The 18,455-nt window shown below is 28.4% G+C and overlaps 1 protein-coding gene across 1 annotated transcript; it reads right to left on the bottom strand.

The window, feature by feature from the left end:
• Positions 1 to 3,252: 3,252 nt before the first annotated feature.
• On the bottom strand, positions 3,253 to 3,765 carry LOC124946242 (stigma-specific STIG1-like protein 2). The gene has a single exon (XM_047486809.1). The coding sequence runs from the start codon at positions 3,763 to 3,765 to the stop codon at positions 3,253 to 3,255; it is 513 nt and encodes a 170-aa protein (XP_047342765.1).
• Between the last annotated feature and the right edge of the window lie 14,690 nt (positions 3,766 to 18,455).

An 18,455-nucleotide genomic window follows, 5' to 3' on the forward strand; every position in this document is an offset into this window, starting at 1 on the left:
TGGCGCAACTTTTAAACAAAGAATACGAGACATCTGAAAGTGTGAGGTCAAAATTAGTGGTTTGTTTGAAGAGCATTTGAAAGTGTGAGGTCACGAGATGGGGGTCGGGTGGTGGATTGTTTGTCGACTATGAGGTCGGAATTAGTAGTTGGTTTAACGAGCATTTGAAAGTGTGAGGTCACGATAGATCAAGTGGTGGGTGTTTTGTTGTCCGATGGGATAAAGAGGTATATGAAAAAGTGTGAGTGATCACAAGATGATGGTTAATTAGGGGTTAGTGGTTGGTTTGACATTGGATAAGTGGTCTGTGATCAATTGGGATTGATTGTTGATTTGTTGAAGTAAAGGTAAAAAAAAGATCGACTAAGATTGATGAGTGATTTGTCGAGGGATAAAGAGACATGAAAAAGTGTGAGTCACAAGATTAGGATCATTGAGTGGTTTGCCGAGGAGATAAAGAGGCATATGAAAAAGTGTGAGTCACAAAATTAGGGTCAGTAGGTAGTTTTCAAAGAGGATAAAGAGGCATATAAAAAATTTGAGTCACAAGTTGAGGGTCAATTGGGGGGTTAATGGTTGAGTTTGACAAATATATAAGAGGTGTGTCATCAATTGAGGTCAACTAAGATTGATGGGTAGTTTTTGGTCGAGGGGATAAAGAGGCAAATTAAAAAGTGTGAGTCACAAGATGAGGGTCAATTGGGGTTTAGTGGTTGGTTTGACATTTAAAAAGAGGACTATGATTAATTGGGATTGGTTATTAAGTGCTTTGTCGAGGGATAAAGAGACATATGAAAAAGTGTGAGTCACAATATTAGGGTCAGTGGGTGGTTTGCCGAGAAGATAAAGAGTCATATGAAAAACTGTGAGTCACAAGATTAGGGTTAGAGAGTGGTTTGTCAAGAGTATAAAAAAACATATAAAAAATGAGTCACAAGATGATGGTCAATTGGGGGGTTAGTGGTTGAGTTTGACGAGAGATAAGAAGTGTGTCATATAAGAGAGGTCGACTAAGATTGGTGAGTGGTTTGTCGAGGGATAAAGAGACATATAAAAAAGTGTAAATAACAACTTTAGGGTTAGTGGGTGGTTTGCTGAGAAGATAAAGAGACATATGAAAAGTGTTACTCACAAGATTAAAATGTGTTGGTTGTTTATCCAAGAGGATAAAGAGGCGTATAAAAAAGTGCGAGTCACAGGATGAAGGTCAATTTGGGGGGTAATGGTTTAGTTTGACGAGAGATAAGGGTTGTGTCATCAATTGAGGTCGACTAAGACTGAAGGGTGGCTTGTCGGCCGAGGGGATAATGAGGCAAATGAAAAAGGGTGAGTCACAAGATGAGGGTCAATTGGGGTTAGTTGTTGGTTTGACGTTGGATAAGAGGTTTGTGATCAATTGGGATTGGTTGTTGATTTATTGAAGTGGAAGTAAAAGAGAGGTTGGTTGTTGATTTGTTGAAGTGGGAGTAAAAAAGAGGTCGACTAAGATTGGTGAGTGGTTTGTCGAAGGATGAAGAGACATATGATAAAGTGTGAGTCACAAGATTACGGTTAGTGGGAGATTTGCCGAGGAGACAAAGAGGCATATGAGAAAGTGTGAGTCACAAGATTATGGTCAGTGCGTGGTTTGCTAAGAGGATAAAGAGACATAAAAAAGTGTGAGTCACAAGATGAGTGTTAATTGGGTAGTTAGTTGTTGTGTTTGACGAAAGATAAGAGGTGTATCATCAATTGAGATCGACTAAGATTGATGGGTAATTTGTCGATAGGATAAAATGAGTATATAAAAACAAGATGATGATTAATTGAAGAGTTAAGTGGGTTCATATGGATAAAATATATGTTAACATTAAGTTTAAATTAAACTTAATTTTACGAACTAAAACTAATTTTAAATCAATTAGATTTGAATAATATTACTTTTGTCTAAAATATTTATAAATAAATAATATTTTAAATATATTTTTTCGTGTAAATATACGAAATTTATGCTAGAAATTTGTGTAATTTTATATAGAATAATGTTTAATTATTTAAATATATATTTCAAATTTTAGATTCATTAATAATACATGGAAATTAATTTATTAATCAATTAACATACTATATTTGCAATAAAAATATATAAATATTACCCAAAACATTAGGGAACGGAATTGCTAAGACATTTAAGCTAAATATTAGTATAAGGGTTTATACTTATTCGACTAAAATTTTAAATATATGATTTTCAAGTTTTTATGAAATATTGTTCAAAATTGTATGCTTGAACTTTTGATTATATTAATCACAATTTTAATTATTTAAAGTTTTCTTACAAATAAATAAACATCATCTTCTTACTTTAACGTAGTATTTATTTTTCATAATTAATTTAATATTCGGTAATTTTGAACGTGTATATTTTGAAAAACACTTCATTTAAAATAAATATAAAATTTATCTCTTTTAAAAAAATATTCAAATCTTTTATTAGATTACGTATTTTTTTAGTCACCCAAACTAACTTAAGAAATTATAATACGTAAGAAATGTGGAAGACTTTAGTATCTTCTTCGAATATGTGACTATCTTGCTCAGAAATCGAATTTAAAACGAAATAATTTTTATTCAGCCTTTTATTCTAAACTTAACTTAAAAAAAATATAGTTCAAAACATCTCGAAATATAATATAATTTATTTCTTAATTACAAATATAAATAAACCCAAATTCCAAATACAATTCTGTTTTCTTTCTTAGATATGAAAAAAGAAAGAAAAAAACTCAAAATAATTTGCATGTTATTGTATGACTTAAATAGACTTAAATAAGACAATCCTTGTTACATTTGTTTACTTGGTTTTAATTTTCACGCTAAATTGTTTAAATAGATTTTTTAAATAAACATAAATTTATTCGGTTTTAAGCTCGGCTGCTGAAATATTGCACAAAATGTGATATTGAATTGTAAATAATTGAATTTAGAGCAAAAGAAAATATAATTGTATTGTACCTGAATTTCATTATAATTATAATTTCAAATACAAATAAACATGTAAATATCTATAATAAATGCATTTGAATTTCATTATAATTATAATTTCAAATACAAATATACATGTAAATATCTATAATAAATGCATCTGAATTTCATTATAATGATAATTTCAAATATAAATAAACATGCAAATATTTAAAAGAATCCTAATTGAACTCAGTTTCAATTCCAGATTCATCACACAGACCTTTTACATAACGGGATCCTTCTACTTCACCTAGAAGATGAATGTTGAGGCACATATTTCTTTATAGTTGGGATAGAAGAAATGGACGAAGAATAACCACACATACCATAAATACAACGCCTCCCAATAGGGCATCTATGTTGGCAACTTCCACAATGACGCGGATTAAAATTCGTGTTAACACATTGCCCGCGACAACATTGCCAACCGAACGGGCACCTAATGTTACAAGCCCCGCAATTATTCACATCTGACGAAACATCCACACATCGGTTCTTGCAACAGAACCGACGTTCCCATGGTGGGTACTCGCTTTTCCTACATATCCATGGTCGGTTCTTACAACCGGGCTCTCTTGGGTTTTTACCCGTTTTCTCATTAGGGTTATTAACTGTCATTCTTAACCATGGTGAACCCAAAGAGGGTGAAGACGGAACTAGTGTAGAGTTTTCGCGATTGTTCATGTTTGCTTCGAGAATGTGGAAATGGAGTGGAAGTAGAAATAACAATGATGGGATTAAGAAACGGGTGAGTGACATTTTTGTTGTTGTTGTTATTATTATTATTATTATTGAATGATTAAATTTAAATGGGTGATGGTATTTATAGGAGAAAATGAAAGAAGTATCATGTTATTCTTACAAGGGTGGTGGTGGGCATGGTTTGTTTTAATAATATGGTGACTTTTTACTTACGTCTTCTTATTTGACTAAGAGATAAAATTATTAATGTAACGGCTGGCTTCTTTCCTAAGCCTAGCTAGGTATTATTCAAGTCTTATAGAACAGTTTTTAATTAAACGGTATAAATACAAACGAAGTTTATTAATAATAATAATAATAATAATAGATACAAGAGAACTTACACTATAGTAAAGTAAAATAGAATATTTCTAGTTTGATTTTTGACAACTAATTGCATCATTGGTTAGATAAAATAAAAATAAAAATTATTCTACATGATCTATGTTGTAATTCTAAAAGATCATATATAAGAATTGGAAGACAATATTAAACAATCATTTATTAAAAATAAATTTTTAATTCAATCTTATATTATAGAAAAATAATACATGTTGAATTAAGTTGACACGTGATGATGTATATTAATAAAATACAACTTTCATAAAATAAAATTAAAAAATGTAAAATGAAAAAAAGAAACTAAATCTTATGTCTTTTTATGTCCTAGTAAATCGTCATTCGAGCGACCATCTCTAAATTTATTTATATTTTTAACAACCTAATTAAGACATTAAAATATTAACTAATAATTAAAAAAAAAAATTATTTTATAATTTTTTTTTTTGAAAAATTACCTTTTCAACAACATTATTTGAATTTGATATTCCTCCCTAATAATAAAATGATTTAATATATAAAACAAGTTTCAAATTTGTATATAGAAAACAATATAATGACATCTAAAATATGTTTATGTGTTTGAGTAAATAGTGATTAATAAAGAAAGTTATAAACTTTTCATATTCTAATCATCATCTTATTTGAAGTTAATGAAAATAATATTATTTACTCTATTTTTATTTTATGTTTTCATAATTAATATATAATGTATACTCAGTCTTAGAGATGAATTTTTAATATGATAGTTTTATTGAAATGAAAATAAATTAAATTTTATGTTCAAGGGTTAAAATATTTAATAAAAAATATTAATATATATACATATTAAATAAGTGATTTTTCAAGTGCAATCTTAATCAATATAGATAATTTTTTTGATGAGAATTTACAAGATTTGTTTTATTTATAATGTCATTTACACTATTGTCATTTTATGTTTTTGCATATGGAAGAAGTTATAGATTCTTACCATCTATATGCAATGTCGTTGGCTTGTAGGTGAAACCTGTACAAAAGAAAACTATATAGAGTATGAGAAAGTTTAGTCGTCACCTTTACAAAGAAAACTAAACATAAAGGCTAAAAGTAGGAGACAGTTTAGTCATCATCTATAAAAATTAAACAGAAATGCTCAATTTAGTCGTCACATGTACCTAAGAAAACTAAAATGAAAACTCAAAGCTAGCTAGTTATAGTCAATACTTGTGCTAAATGTTATGCAATATGAAGACTATATAATATATATATTTGTCTTTCTACTTGAAAGCTAGCCAATTATATTCAACTTCTTATATGCATTTCCCTTTCTTGTTTTCGAACAGGTTGATTGAGGAGATGGAAGGAAAATGTTGTGGGTCTGGCAATACAATGACTAGAGTGTCATTGGGTCTACGTACAGGAAATATGGATTGTTACCATCTGCACGCAATGTTGACTTGCAGACGTACAATGGCTATGTAGCAAGAAGAACATCAATGGTGTCTCTTTCTGCCTCAAGAGAGAAGGAAATGTGGCTTACCCATATTCGTTGATTCATATGAAGGAAGGGGATGTTCCTACTTATATAATACGTCCATGTAGTTCTTAATAAATGCATTTCCCTTAAAGTGTGTATAATGGGAGCTCATATGGTAGATTTTACCCTCACCATTAGCTCAAAGCGCTTATATGAAGAAAGGACATCTTTTAGAGATATCCATTATCTCATGGACAAGTGCTCTAAAAACTGTGTTTTAATCCTCACGTATACAGGTGCGGAGCCAGGATTTGAAACCTACCCGGGCTAATTTTTTATTAAAAAAATTTATCTGAGCTAGTTTTATAGTTTGCTGTCACCAATGCCTTTTAGCGACGGAAAATAACCAATAACGACGATAATTTACCGTCGTTATTGATAAAATACATACATGCTGTTTAAGGCTACCCGGGCAATAGCCCGGGCCGACTTGTACTTGGCTCCGCCCCTGCGTATAGAAAGCTCAAACAGAAGACAACTTAGTCCTCACACAAAAGAAAACTAAATAAAAAACTAAAAAACTAAATAGAAAGCTCAGAGAAGAAGATAATTTAGTCGTTTTGTCGGTACAAAAAGAACTAAACAGAAAGTTCAAATTAGAAGACATCTGCGCGATTTACTGTTAGTCTTGAGAAAGCCCAAAAGCTCAAAGTATAAGATGGCACGACTTCGTTGATAAAGATTTTCATCATCAAGGAACTTCTCTTTCTAATCAAATCTATATTAAGTTAAAATAATTTATAATTAAAAATAACCGGAACATTAAAACCCGTGAATTTTTTTTTTAAAAAAAAAGACATTACTAAAATTAATTTGTAGTTAAAGCATTATTATATAGGTATATATAATTTTAAATTTCTTTTCTAATTTATATACTTTTAAATATATATGGGAACATTATAAATTAAAATAACAAATAGTTATTATCTTTAAGTTGACATTTTCTTCACGAACAAACTCTTAGGTTTTATTACCAATGTTTGCATTACTTAATTCGACATTCTCTTCGTAGAGGAAAATTATTTATAATAATTACTTCTTTTAAAGGGATTCAAACATTAGTCTTCAGTATGAAATGTTAACATTTTAATTGTTAAACCGATTGCTGAAATAACTTTATAATTTTGTGTATGTATATATATTTTCATATTATAATAAATTATTTACATCACTTATACTCATATTAAATACAACACTTTTATTTATTTATTAATAATTATATATAATAAAAATAATTATTTTTTTTATTCTATTTTTTCTTAATATATTATATAAATTTATTAATAAAAATTATTTTTATTGTTTTCCACTTTATATATATATATATATATATATATATATATATATATATATATATATATATATATATATATATATATATATATATATATATAGAGTAATTAATAAAAAATTAAAGCTTATCTTAGAAGTTTGAATGGACATCTGGCATGGATTTGAAATGTCGATCCCTTTTATAAAATGGTACTTTAATTTTGTGTTCCTGTTTGGTCCTATTTAGCCACTGTTTTAGGCATGTTGGACATTTTGGAACTTTAAATTGAAGTTAAGTATTATAATTGGTTGATAGGTATTTCTATTATCCTAAACACAGAAGTTGTCCCTCTTCAGACTTTCTTTGTAAATCTCTAATTTTTATATAATGCCCTAAAAATAATGGTATCAGAGCCAGGGGGTAGTTATGCAGAATGATCAACACACCTTACTAATCATGAATCTAATGAACATCATTTCAAGAAATAAAAACATAAAGAATACAAAGAAAGAGGAATATGATATTCCTAAGGATTTAGACCTCCTAAACAAGTGGACAATTCCAAAAGTTGAACCTAGATTGATATATCAACTAGGAACATTTGAAAAAATGGGTTTAAAACAAGTAGTAAAAACTACTGAAGAGTCAGTTTCATTAGATAATAGTGATATGGTAATAAAACTACTATCAGATATGGATATAGCATATTATAAACGATCCTATAAATTTCTACATATAGGACTAGTGCAGGTGGCATTTAAACCTTTAACCTTAGAAGGTTTACTAGAGAGCATTATGGCAGCCCTAAGAGATGGAAGAAACCTAAATTGGAAACAATCCCTAATGGGAATAATACAGTCCAGTTTAGCTCAAGGACCAGTTTATTTTAACGTTTTTCCAAACTTACAATTATCTATATCTGACGCAAATATAACTGACTCCCTAACATTAAATGTTAAAACACATGGATATAATTATGCTCCCGGATCGGAAGTAATGTGTGTTTGTTATAGAATATACTATAAACCATTATTCACTTTAAATCCACTTTGTAGAATAATGGACAAACCCAATAATGAAACAATTTTGATACAAACAAATTGTGATAAATCAAACATAACTAGTAGGAGACCAATTAAATGGGAAGAAATATCGTTCCCAGATAACTGGAAAATAGAACAAGCTGTACCTGTAAAACCACAGGTCCAGAATCATAATAATATATTAGATATTTGTCAAAGTGAGGAAGGAAGTGTCGAAGTAAGATTTGACACAAACCTAAAGTTATGTCCAATACAAAGACATAGCTCTATCAAATCATATATCTCACCATTAGATTATAAGGTTGAGTATCCTTCTAGGGCATCCACCTCTCAAATAAGGGAATCAACGTTTTCAGAAGATTCAACTCCAATTACAGAAAGATTATATATCAACAGACAAAATATTGTTAGGGAAAATAACACCCAAACTCTAAATGAACCTGAACCGACAATGTCGGATATGAACTTTTCTATTTAAATGATTAGTACACCCAAAATAGATTTCAATACTGGCTCTACAGCCAGAAAAATAATTTCAAATGAATTCAAAAATCCGGGATATACCCAATTCAGAAAATGGTTTTTTGAAAGTTTTCACACCAACGAAATAAAACAATTCGAAAAAGAATTTTATGAGTTCTGTACTACGAAAAATGCTTTAATTCCTTTTACCTCTTGGTTCATAAGCACCTATGTTAAAAATTATATTTCGGTAATTGAAAAAACTTTCAAATTAGAATCAGGGAAAACCTATCTAGGGACATATCCACCTCAACAACCTTTCCATATTGAAAAGGGAGAAAAAATACTAAATTTCGCGCCATACAAAAATTTAATTGAAAATGATACGCTCCCAATAACATGCAAGCATATCAATAATATGTTTGAACAACAAAACTACACAAGTCTGTTCCTAAATATTCTAGGAGAACAGTTACAATCCATGGAAAATAAAATTGAAAAATTAATAAAATCTTTAAATGAAATCAAACCAGGAACGTCAAAAATAATTCCAAAAGAAAAAGAAGCTTTACCAACTTTCCAACCACCTCCAATCATATCTGATTTCAAACTAAGGCCAATGCAAGAGTTTGAGAAAATTCTTGAAGAAAAATTTAGCAAGCTAAGCATTAAGACCTTAGACAAGGAAAACAGAGATCATATTAATAAAATAGATAAATGGGCTGATAAACCTATACAAAGTAAATTTTACTACAATAGACCAACACCAATGGATGTTTTACATGAAGAATACACAGATACAATTGATATTAGTTATTCAGGAAACAAAATCTATGAATGGAATATTGATGGATATTCAAACAAACAAATTTATAATATAGTACATAGGATGATAATGTACTCAACAGTTTGTAAAAATAGTAAAAATAGTGATAAAACAATAGCAACAATGATTGTTGCCGGATTCACTGGACAATTAAAGGGCTGGTGGGATAATTATTTTTCCCAAGAAAATAGAGATTATATTCTTAACACTGTAAAACAAGAAAACAATAGCCTAACTGAACATGCAGTTTATACATTAGCAATTAACATCATTGAACACTTCACGGGAAGGTTTAGTGATAATAGTGATACAATTAGAACATTATTGTAGAACCTAAGGTGTAAGACACTCTCAGATTTTAGATGGTACAAAGATACCTTTCTAAGTAGAGTAATGGAACTACCAGAATGTAATAATGTACATTGGAAATCCAAATTTATAGATGGCCTCCCTAGCCTATTTGCTGAAAGGGTTAGAAGAAATCTCAAAAAGAGTCATTCAATGATACCATATGAAAATTATACATATGGTGTATTAATAGATACCTGTATACAGGAAGGACTAGCCTTATGTAATGAAATAAAGTTAAACCAACAAATTAAAAGACAAAGTCAAAATGAAAGACTACAATTAGGTCAATTTTGCCAACAATTTGGTATAGATAATCCTACATCTAGAAAAGAGAAAAGGGTGAAATATAATAAATTTCACAAATATAGAAAACCACCCCGAAAATACTCGGACATAAAGAATGAGAGGAGGGAAGAAAAGGTTAAAAACAAGTCAAAAAATTTCAAAAATAGTAAGAAATGCTACAACTGTGGAAAATTGAGACACACCTCAAAATTCTGTTGGGCAAAGAAAAAAATTAATAATCTTGAAATCCCAGAAGACACAAAAAGATTAATAATACAAACTCTACAAAACTCAGAATCTGATTCAGATTCAATACCTACTAATTCTGAAATAGATAACCTAGATAATGAAAATATTTCGGAATCAAGCTCGGAAGACTCTGAATGTGAGCCTTGCCGATCGGGATTAAGTTGTCCTAAAAAGGAAACAAATAACCTAGATCAAAATATTGACAAATCAGAATTATATAGAATCATATCTCAGTTTTCAGATATGAAAGTTAATGTTTTAACATCAAATCATGCTTTTGAATTACTAAAAGCCATCAAAGACCCAGAATTAAGAATGCAGATCATAGATCAGTTTAATTCTGAAGAAGGAACTTCATCCTCTAAATATGAAGAGCCTAAATAAAATAGATTCAATTATAATAATCATAATAAATCTTACACTATGAGTGAAGTAATGAATCAACTCAGACACAAGATTCAAAACAAAGAAGAGAATACAACACTCACAAATCTTTACAAAGAAATTAATAATTTAAAGGAAGAAATTAAGATATTAAAAAAGAAGAATGTTATACAAGAGTCTAGAATAACTAAGCTTGAGGATAACCATAGCGAAAATAATCAATATAATGACAACAAAGCAGAAATTGAAGAAAATATCTTCTCAGAAATTTTTTTATCCACAATAGAAATGGTTAAATCCCAAAAATGGCACATAAAAATATCTCTCCTAATAGATAATCATTATACAAGAGCATTTACTGCTCTTGTTGATAGCGGAGCAGATTTAAATGTTATTCAGGAAGGACTAATCCCTACTAGGTATTTTCATAAAACAAGCCATACCCTGTGGCATTCAGGGGGAGATAAACTCCAAATCCAATATAAGCTTCCAAAAGCTTATATATGTACTGATAATAAATGCATTCCTCAAAGCTTTATACTTGCTAAAGATATATCAAATCAGGTCATACTTGGAACTAGGGCTGCAAATGAGCCGAGCCGAGCTCAAGCTTGTTGGAGCTCGAGCTCGACTCGATTAAGTATTTATTAGCTCGACTCGAACTCGAGTTCGAACGAGCTTATAAATTTGATCTCGAGTTCGACTCGACTATATTACCCAAAAGCTCGACTCGACTCGAAAGCTTGAACCAAAATTGAATTATATATAATAGATTAATTTTTTTTATATTATATATATTATATACTTTTATTATATATAATATATTAACGGTTTTTTTTATATATACAATATATTCATTATTACATCCTTAGTATTTATTTTTATTATATATATATATTAATATATATATTTTTATCTTTTAAATATTATATATAACATATTAGTTATTATATCCCTAATATTTATTTTTATTATATATAATATATTAATCTTTATTTATCTCTTTTAAAATTATTTATAATATACTTTTATTATATATATAATATATTAAAAAAATTTATCATAAATCCCTAATATTGTTTGTCGGTTTTTTTCTATCCTCAATCAATTCCTCAATCAATTGAAATTATATAGACATAAGTTTCTCCTAATACATGAAGAAATTATCTAAAAGCAAAAACAAAAATTATAAAATAAGTTAAAAAAAATTTAATTATCAATAGGATTTTGTAATAAATAAGATGTGAAGATTAAAGAAAGAAGAAGAAAAAGAAGAGTAAAAGAAATTGTGAAAACTGAATAAAAATATATAAAAACTAAAGAAGAAAATATAAGAGTGATGAAGAAGAATAATAACTGAAGAATAATAACTAACGAATAAGAAGAAGAATAACTAAAGAAGATGAAAAAAAACTAAAGAAGATGAAGAAAAACTAAAGAAAAAGAGATAGAGTTATTGAAAAAGAAGATGAGTAACTTGAAGAAGAAGAGTAACTGATGAAGAAGATGAAAACTAACTGATGAAGAAGAGATAAGAGTGATGAAGAAGATGAAGAAGAGTGACGGTAGAATATTGATGAAGAGTGACGGTAGAATATGATGAATGAATTATATATTAGAAATTAGGGTTTTACTTTAAGGATTATGGGCCTTCATATTGGGCTTTGAAGAGAGAGGGAAATAAAAAAAATATTGTGCAAATTTTAATATTAAATAAATAAAAAATATTTAATTATTTTGAGGCTCGAAAAAGCTCGACAAGCCATCGAGCAAGCTTTATATGGGCTCGAGTTCGACTCGAATAATAAACGAGTCGGCTCGAGCTCGACTCGAACTCGGTCAAAGTCAAGCTCAAGTCGAGCTTTGACCGAGTAGTTTGCGAGCGGCTCACGAGCGGCTTGACTCATTTGCAGCCCTACTTGGAACCCCATTTTTAAACACAATCTACCCTATTAAGATGATTAATAATAAAGGTATTACAGGAACTTTCCAGAAACATGATATTTTTCTAGAATTTATTGTGGAACCGTTTACTAAAATGTTACATAGTATATATGATAATATCAAAGCAAAACAAGATCAAATATATTTTCTAAAGCAAGAAATAAGTCTAATAACAATAGATGAACAACTAGAAAATCCTAAATTACAAGAAAAAATAGCTCTGCTAAAAGACCAACTTTCAATAGATATTTGTAATGAACATCCTAATGCATTCTGGGATAGAAAGAAACATATAGTTTCACTACCATATGAGGAAGCTTTTAATGAATAGAATATTCCTACAAAGGCAAGACCTTGCCAAATGAATTCAGAATATCTGTAATTATGCAAAAAAGAGATAGATGCATTATTGCATAAGGGATTAATAAGTCCATCACAATCACCTTGGTCATGTACGGCTTTTTACGTAAATAAACATTCAGAAGTCGAAAGAGGCGTGCCAAGGTTAGTAATAAACTATAAACCCCTAAACAAAGTATTAAAATGGATTAGGCACCCAATCCCTAATAAAAAGGATCTGTTAGATAGACTGTATGATAGTTTAATATTTTCAAAATTTGACTTAAAATCAGGATATTGGCAAATCCAGATTGAGAAATCTGACAGGTATAAAACAACATTCAATGTCCCTATAGGACATTATGAATGGAATGTAATGCCATTTGGATTAAAAAATGCTCCATCCGAATTTCAAAAAATTATGAATAATATCTTTAATCCTTATAGCACATTTATAATTGTTTACATTGATGACATATTAGTTTATTCAAAAACAATTGAAACTCATTTCAAACATTTAAATATGTTCAAAACAATAATAACTCAAAATGAACTAGTAATTTCTAAACCAAAAATGGATCTTTTCAAAACAAGAATAAGGTTTTTAGGTCATATCATTGAAAAGGGAAATATTACTCCCATTAATAGAAACATAGAATTTGCGGAAAAATTCCCTAATGTGATCACTGATAAAACACAGTTACAAAGATTTCTAGGCAGCTTAAATTATGTGGCTCCATACTATAAAAATCTAACAGAAGATACATCAATCTTATATGAAAGACTGAAGAAGAAGAATCCAAAACCATGGTCAGATCATCATACAGAGGCTATTAAAAGAATTAAAAATAAAATAAAGGTACTTCCTTGTTTAATGATAAGTAACCCGAATTGGGAAAAGGTAATTGAGACTGATGCATCTGACATAGGATTTGGAGGAATACTAACTCAATTAGATCCAGAAACAAAACAGGTCTATCTTGTCAGATTCCATTCAGGGAAATGGAACAACTCTCAAAAGAATTATGCGACAGTCGCCAAAGAAATTCTGGCGATAGTCAAATGTGTTTTAAAATTCCAAGATGATTTATATAATCAAAAATTTATTATACGAACAGATTGCAACGCAGCTAAATTCATGTTCCAGAAAGATTTTAAACATGATGTGTCAAAACAAATGTTCGCCAGATGGCAAGCTCATTTAGCTCCATTTGATTTTGAAATAACATACAAAAAAGGGATAGATAATAATCTTCCTGATTTCTTGACCCGTGAATTTTTAAATTTACAGGAATGAGCGGTAGGGGTTATGAGTCTTTCTCTAATAGAGGAAGAGGACCCTCCTCTATCAGAGGAAGAGGTCGGGGCAGAGCACCAGAGATCATATCTCAGTATGGTAAACAAAAACTGATAGCAATGGATCTATCCCAAAGTTCGGACAGTCAAAAAGACAATCCAACGTACGCCAGAATACTGGGAGATGAAGAATCAGAATCCAATAATATTGGATTTATAAGAAATGAATATAAAGAAATTATATTTCTCCTAGAAGAGAAGGACCTCAAATGGAGGAATGAGCCATGGACAATAATGCAGAGGTATTTGGATAATACATCCACTCCGTCAAGGACTTACAAGACTCGGATATTTTACGAGCAAATACTTATTCAAAGTGGGTCATGTGAAATATCACATTTCTCTGGGGCAAACAAAGAAATTTATAATTTCAGCAAAATAATAATAAAAAAGACAATTTCGTTGGAAGATTGGGGAATATCCCCAATGAAAGAAAGAGAATTATCGTTTAATAAAACGACAACAATCAAATTTAATTATTGTGATTATTGTGATGCCTTCACTAAGGCACTATATTATGAGAATAATAAATATAAACATTCCTGGTTCATCAAGGTATGTGCAAATGTCTATAGAGGTGATATTCCCCACTGGTTCATAGACTGGTTTTACTGTTTTGGTCCCTGCCTAAAGATTTTACCAGAAGAAATCAAGGTCCTATTTGATAAATGGAGCAATGTATCTCCCCAGCTTCTGCAAAAACAAGAAGCTAATTTATATATTGACGGAATAGCTTCATGTTTCTTTTTTACTGAATTTTCCATTCCATGGATCTGGAGATGGATTCCTGAATTTGGTTATACCAAAACAGGCATTCCCTGTCTGTTTAGGTCATCATTTTATAAATTTTGGGATAAGATGATGAGAATAGATCAGGAAACAAAGGAGCGATTCGGGAAGGAGACAATGGACCTCCTACACCAGCAAATAAGTATGTATGAAGAAAAACGACAAGTAGCGGAAGCACCGTCCCCGTTTGATTATATCTCCAAAAAATTTCGAATGAGGTCAGAGAACTTATCAAAAAGTCAGATGATATCTGCATATATTGAAGAAATGAAGAAAGACTTTATGTCTAAATTTGAGGATGATAATAATTCAAACAAATCAGATTCAACTATGGCATCCGATTATCTTCAAGACGCTCAAAGTGATGTCGCCATTGAAGACATTTTCGAAACATCAAAGACACCTTGGTTGAAAAAATTTCAAAAAAAGACGTTGGATCATCATCATCCAGCCAGTTCAAAATTTAAAGAGAAACAAGATCCGAAAGATGCGGAAAAAACTTATCCCGGGAATCCCGGGAGGTACTGTTTGCAGAAGAAGAAGACAAGATCCGTAATTTGCGGAAAAAACTTATCCCAGGAATCCTGGGAATCACTGTTCAAGTTTTTAACTTTTATTTAAATGCTTTACTATAAATAGTTGTTTATGTTGGGTTGAAAGGGGAGCCGAAAACGACCCCTGAAATCTGTATTGTACTCTCTCTCTCTATTGTACTCTCTAGCACCATCATCCAGTTGTAATAAATTTGAAGCATCATCAATAAAAGTTTGGAGGACAGTGTGTTTATCCTTCATTCCCGGGTACGTTCCAAATCTTACTACGTATTTAATTATTTGCTTTAAATGTCAAGCCTAATAGGCTAATCAAATTAGGTGTTGTTCATGACCGCTAACTACCATTCATAAAAAAAAAGAGTAATTAATAAAAAATTAAAGCTTATCTTAGAAGTTTGAATGGACATCTGGCATGGATTTGAAATGTCGATCCCTTTTATAAAATGGTACTTTAATTTTGTGTTCCTGTTTGGTCCTATTTAGTCACTGTTTTAGGCATGTTAGACATTTTGGAACTTTAAATTGAAGTTAAGTATTATAATTGGTTGATAGACATTTCTATTATCCTAAACACAGAAGTTGTCCCTCTTCAGACTTTCTTTGTAAGTCTCTAATTTTTATATTCGATCTTAAAAATAATGGTATATATATATATATATTATTCTAATTAAAATATTTTTCACTTAATTTATTTTTCAATATATAATAATTATATAATGTTACATATTTATTTATTTAATTTTATATATAAATAATTACATTACATTTTTTCCGACTAATTTTATTTTAAAAAAACCTTTAAATATTTGGTTTTATACGTTTATATATATATATATATATATATATATATATATATATATATATATATATATATATATATATATATATATATATATATATATATATATATTTTTATTTTTAATTAACAAGAGAATAAAATATTTATATAAAATTAATGATGATTATATTCTTAATATTATATAATCTTTCATTTTATAATAATTATTTACGACACAATATCAAATAAATATATATAGTTAATTAAGAAAGAAAAAATAAATTAAATTATGAGAAATATTTATATATATATATAGTTAATAAATAGTTAATTATTATATATGATGAAAAATAATAATTAAGATAGAGAAATTAAAATAGAGAAATTATCTAATGACTATGATATATATATATATATATATATATATATATATATATATATATATATATATATATATATATATATATATATATATATATATATATATATATATGATTTTATAAGGTGATTATTTTCTCTTTGTTTTCATTTTTTTAATTGTTTTTTTATTAGTTTAGTTAACTCTTTAGAGATATTGTGTTAGAATATTGGAGAGAATTAATGTATAGAATCGTTGACAACATCTAAAATTTAGAGTTTATTTGAATTTATAAAAGTTTAATTTTAAAAAATATTAATTATATTATTATTATATATATTTAAATAAGTATTCCTAGTCAATTTTAATTTTTTTAAATCTTTTAATTTTTTTTTTGTCAATTTTAAAATTTTATATATTTAAATATAAAATTAATAATAAGTAAATAACACAAAAAATTAATTATATTAATTAATTTATATATTTGAATATATTTATTTTAATTTATAAATAGTATAAACTCATAAAATATAAATTATTTATAAAGCTGTAAAATAATAAAAAATCTTATTATCATAAATTTTAAATTGTAATAATTATTATTGGAGAGTTTATTTAAAATTAGAATTCCTTAAGGATATATAAAACTATAAAATTTTAATTGACCAGAGGCCATTAATTTATGTTCTCTTTATAAAATTGTGTAATTTGTTATATTAAATGTGATGAGCTTATTGTGGATAATAAATTTGATAAAAGTTATAGAAATGGTATTTTTCTGAATTGATTGAGAGAGAATTTTGAAGAGAAAATTTTAGAGAGAATGACATAGCAATGAAAAATTAATTTTTTTTTCTCTCTTCTTACACTTTATCATTTTTTTCAACGAGTAATGTTGTGACACGTCATTCCCCCTCTCAAATTCCTTGCCCATATCACTCTTCTTTTATGAATAGTATACATTTTAGCAAATTTTACTCGGTAAAATAAGTGATAAAAATTAGATCAATGTTAACATTTGGCATTTTTAAACAAATATAGTTGATCTATTCTCCAAAATGATATAAATATTATAAATAAAAAAATTACAAAAAATTTAAGATAAACTTTATTACCTAAAAACAATTTTATTTGAGAAATTTCCAATAATAATTTAAAAAAATAAGGAAGATTTAAAATTGGACTTGTGCTAAACAAAATCTTCAAAGTTCTTGATGAATAAAGTTTCAATTTAATTCACCTAATCATAAAATAATGTCCTTTTTTTTATTAGGTCTTTTTTTTTGCCTTATTTTGAATTTTGTTTTATGGGTTTATATTATTATCTTCACGATAATAACTTTGAAAAAAGAATTTCAAGTTGTAATTTTTAATTTTTTTACTAGCTATTGATTTTTTCACTTAATTATACCTTAAAGGTTTCCAATATTGTTTCCACTAAGCTTAATGGATTTTTCATTAGATACTTCCAATATTACCCTAAAACAATAAACATTCTTTAGATAATAAACTTAGGTTTAAATAATTTTTTTTATAAACAATCACTTCTATTTCACTAATTTCGAAGACATGTAGTTACAGGCTTAGAGCCAAAAAGAAAAAAGAAAAAAAATGACCGATCTTATATGGAATAATGTTGTGGACCTAAGAATCAAAATAATGTAAAGCTTTAACCACACAATTAATTATGTACTATTGTAAATGCAATGTGGAAAATATTTCTAAACAACACAGTATAATACCCCCAAATGTGGAGACTAAATGTCAAACACATCGCAGTACGTACACAAATATATGAAATGAGTATTGTTAACAAGTAAATTTCCGATTTCCCGACCCAAACATTTTTTTTTTTGATT

This window comes from Impatiens glandulifera, chromosome 7, assembly GCF_907164915.1.
Source record: "Impatiens glandulifera chromosome 7, dImpGla2.1, whole genome shotgun sequence".
NCBI classification, from domain to species: Eukaryota; Viridiplantae; Streptophyta; class Magnoliopsida; order Ericales; family Balsaminaceae; genus Impatiens; species Impatiens glandulifera.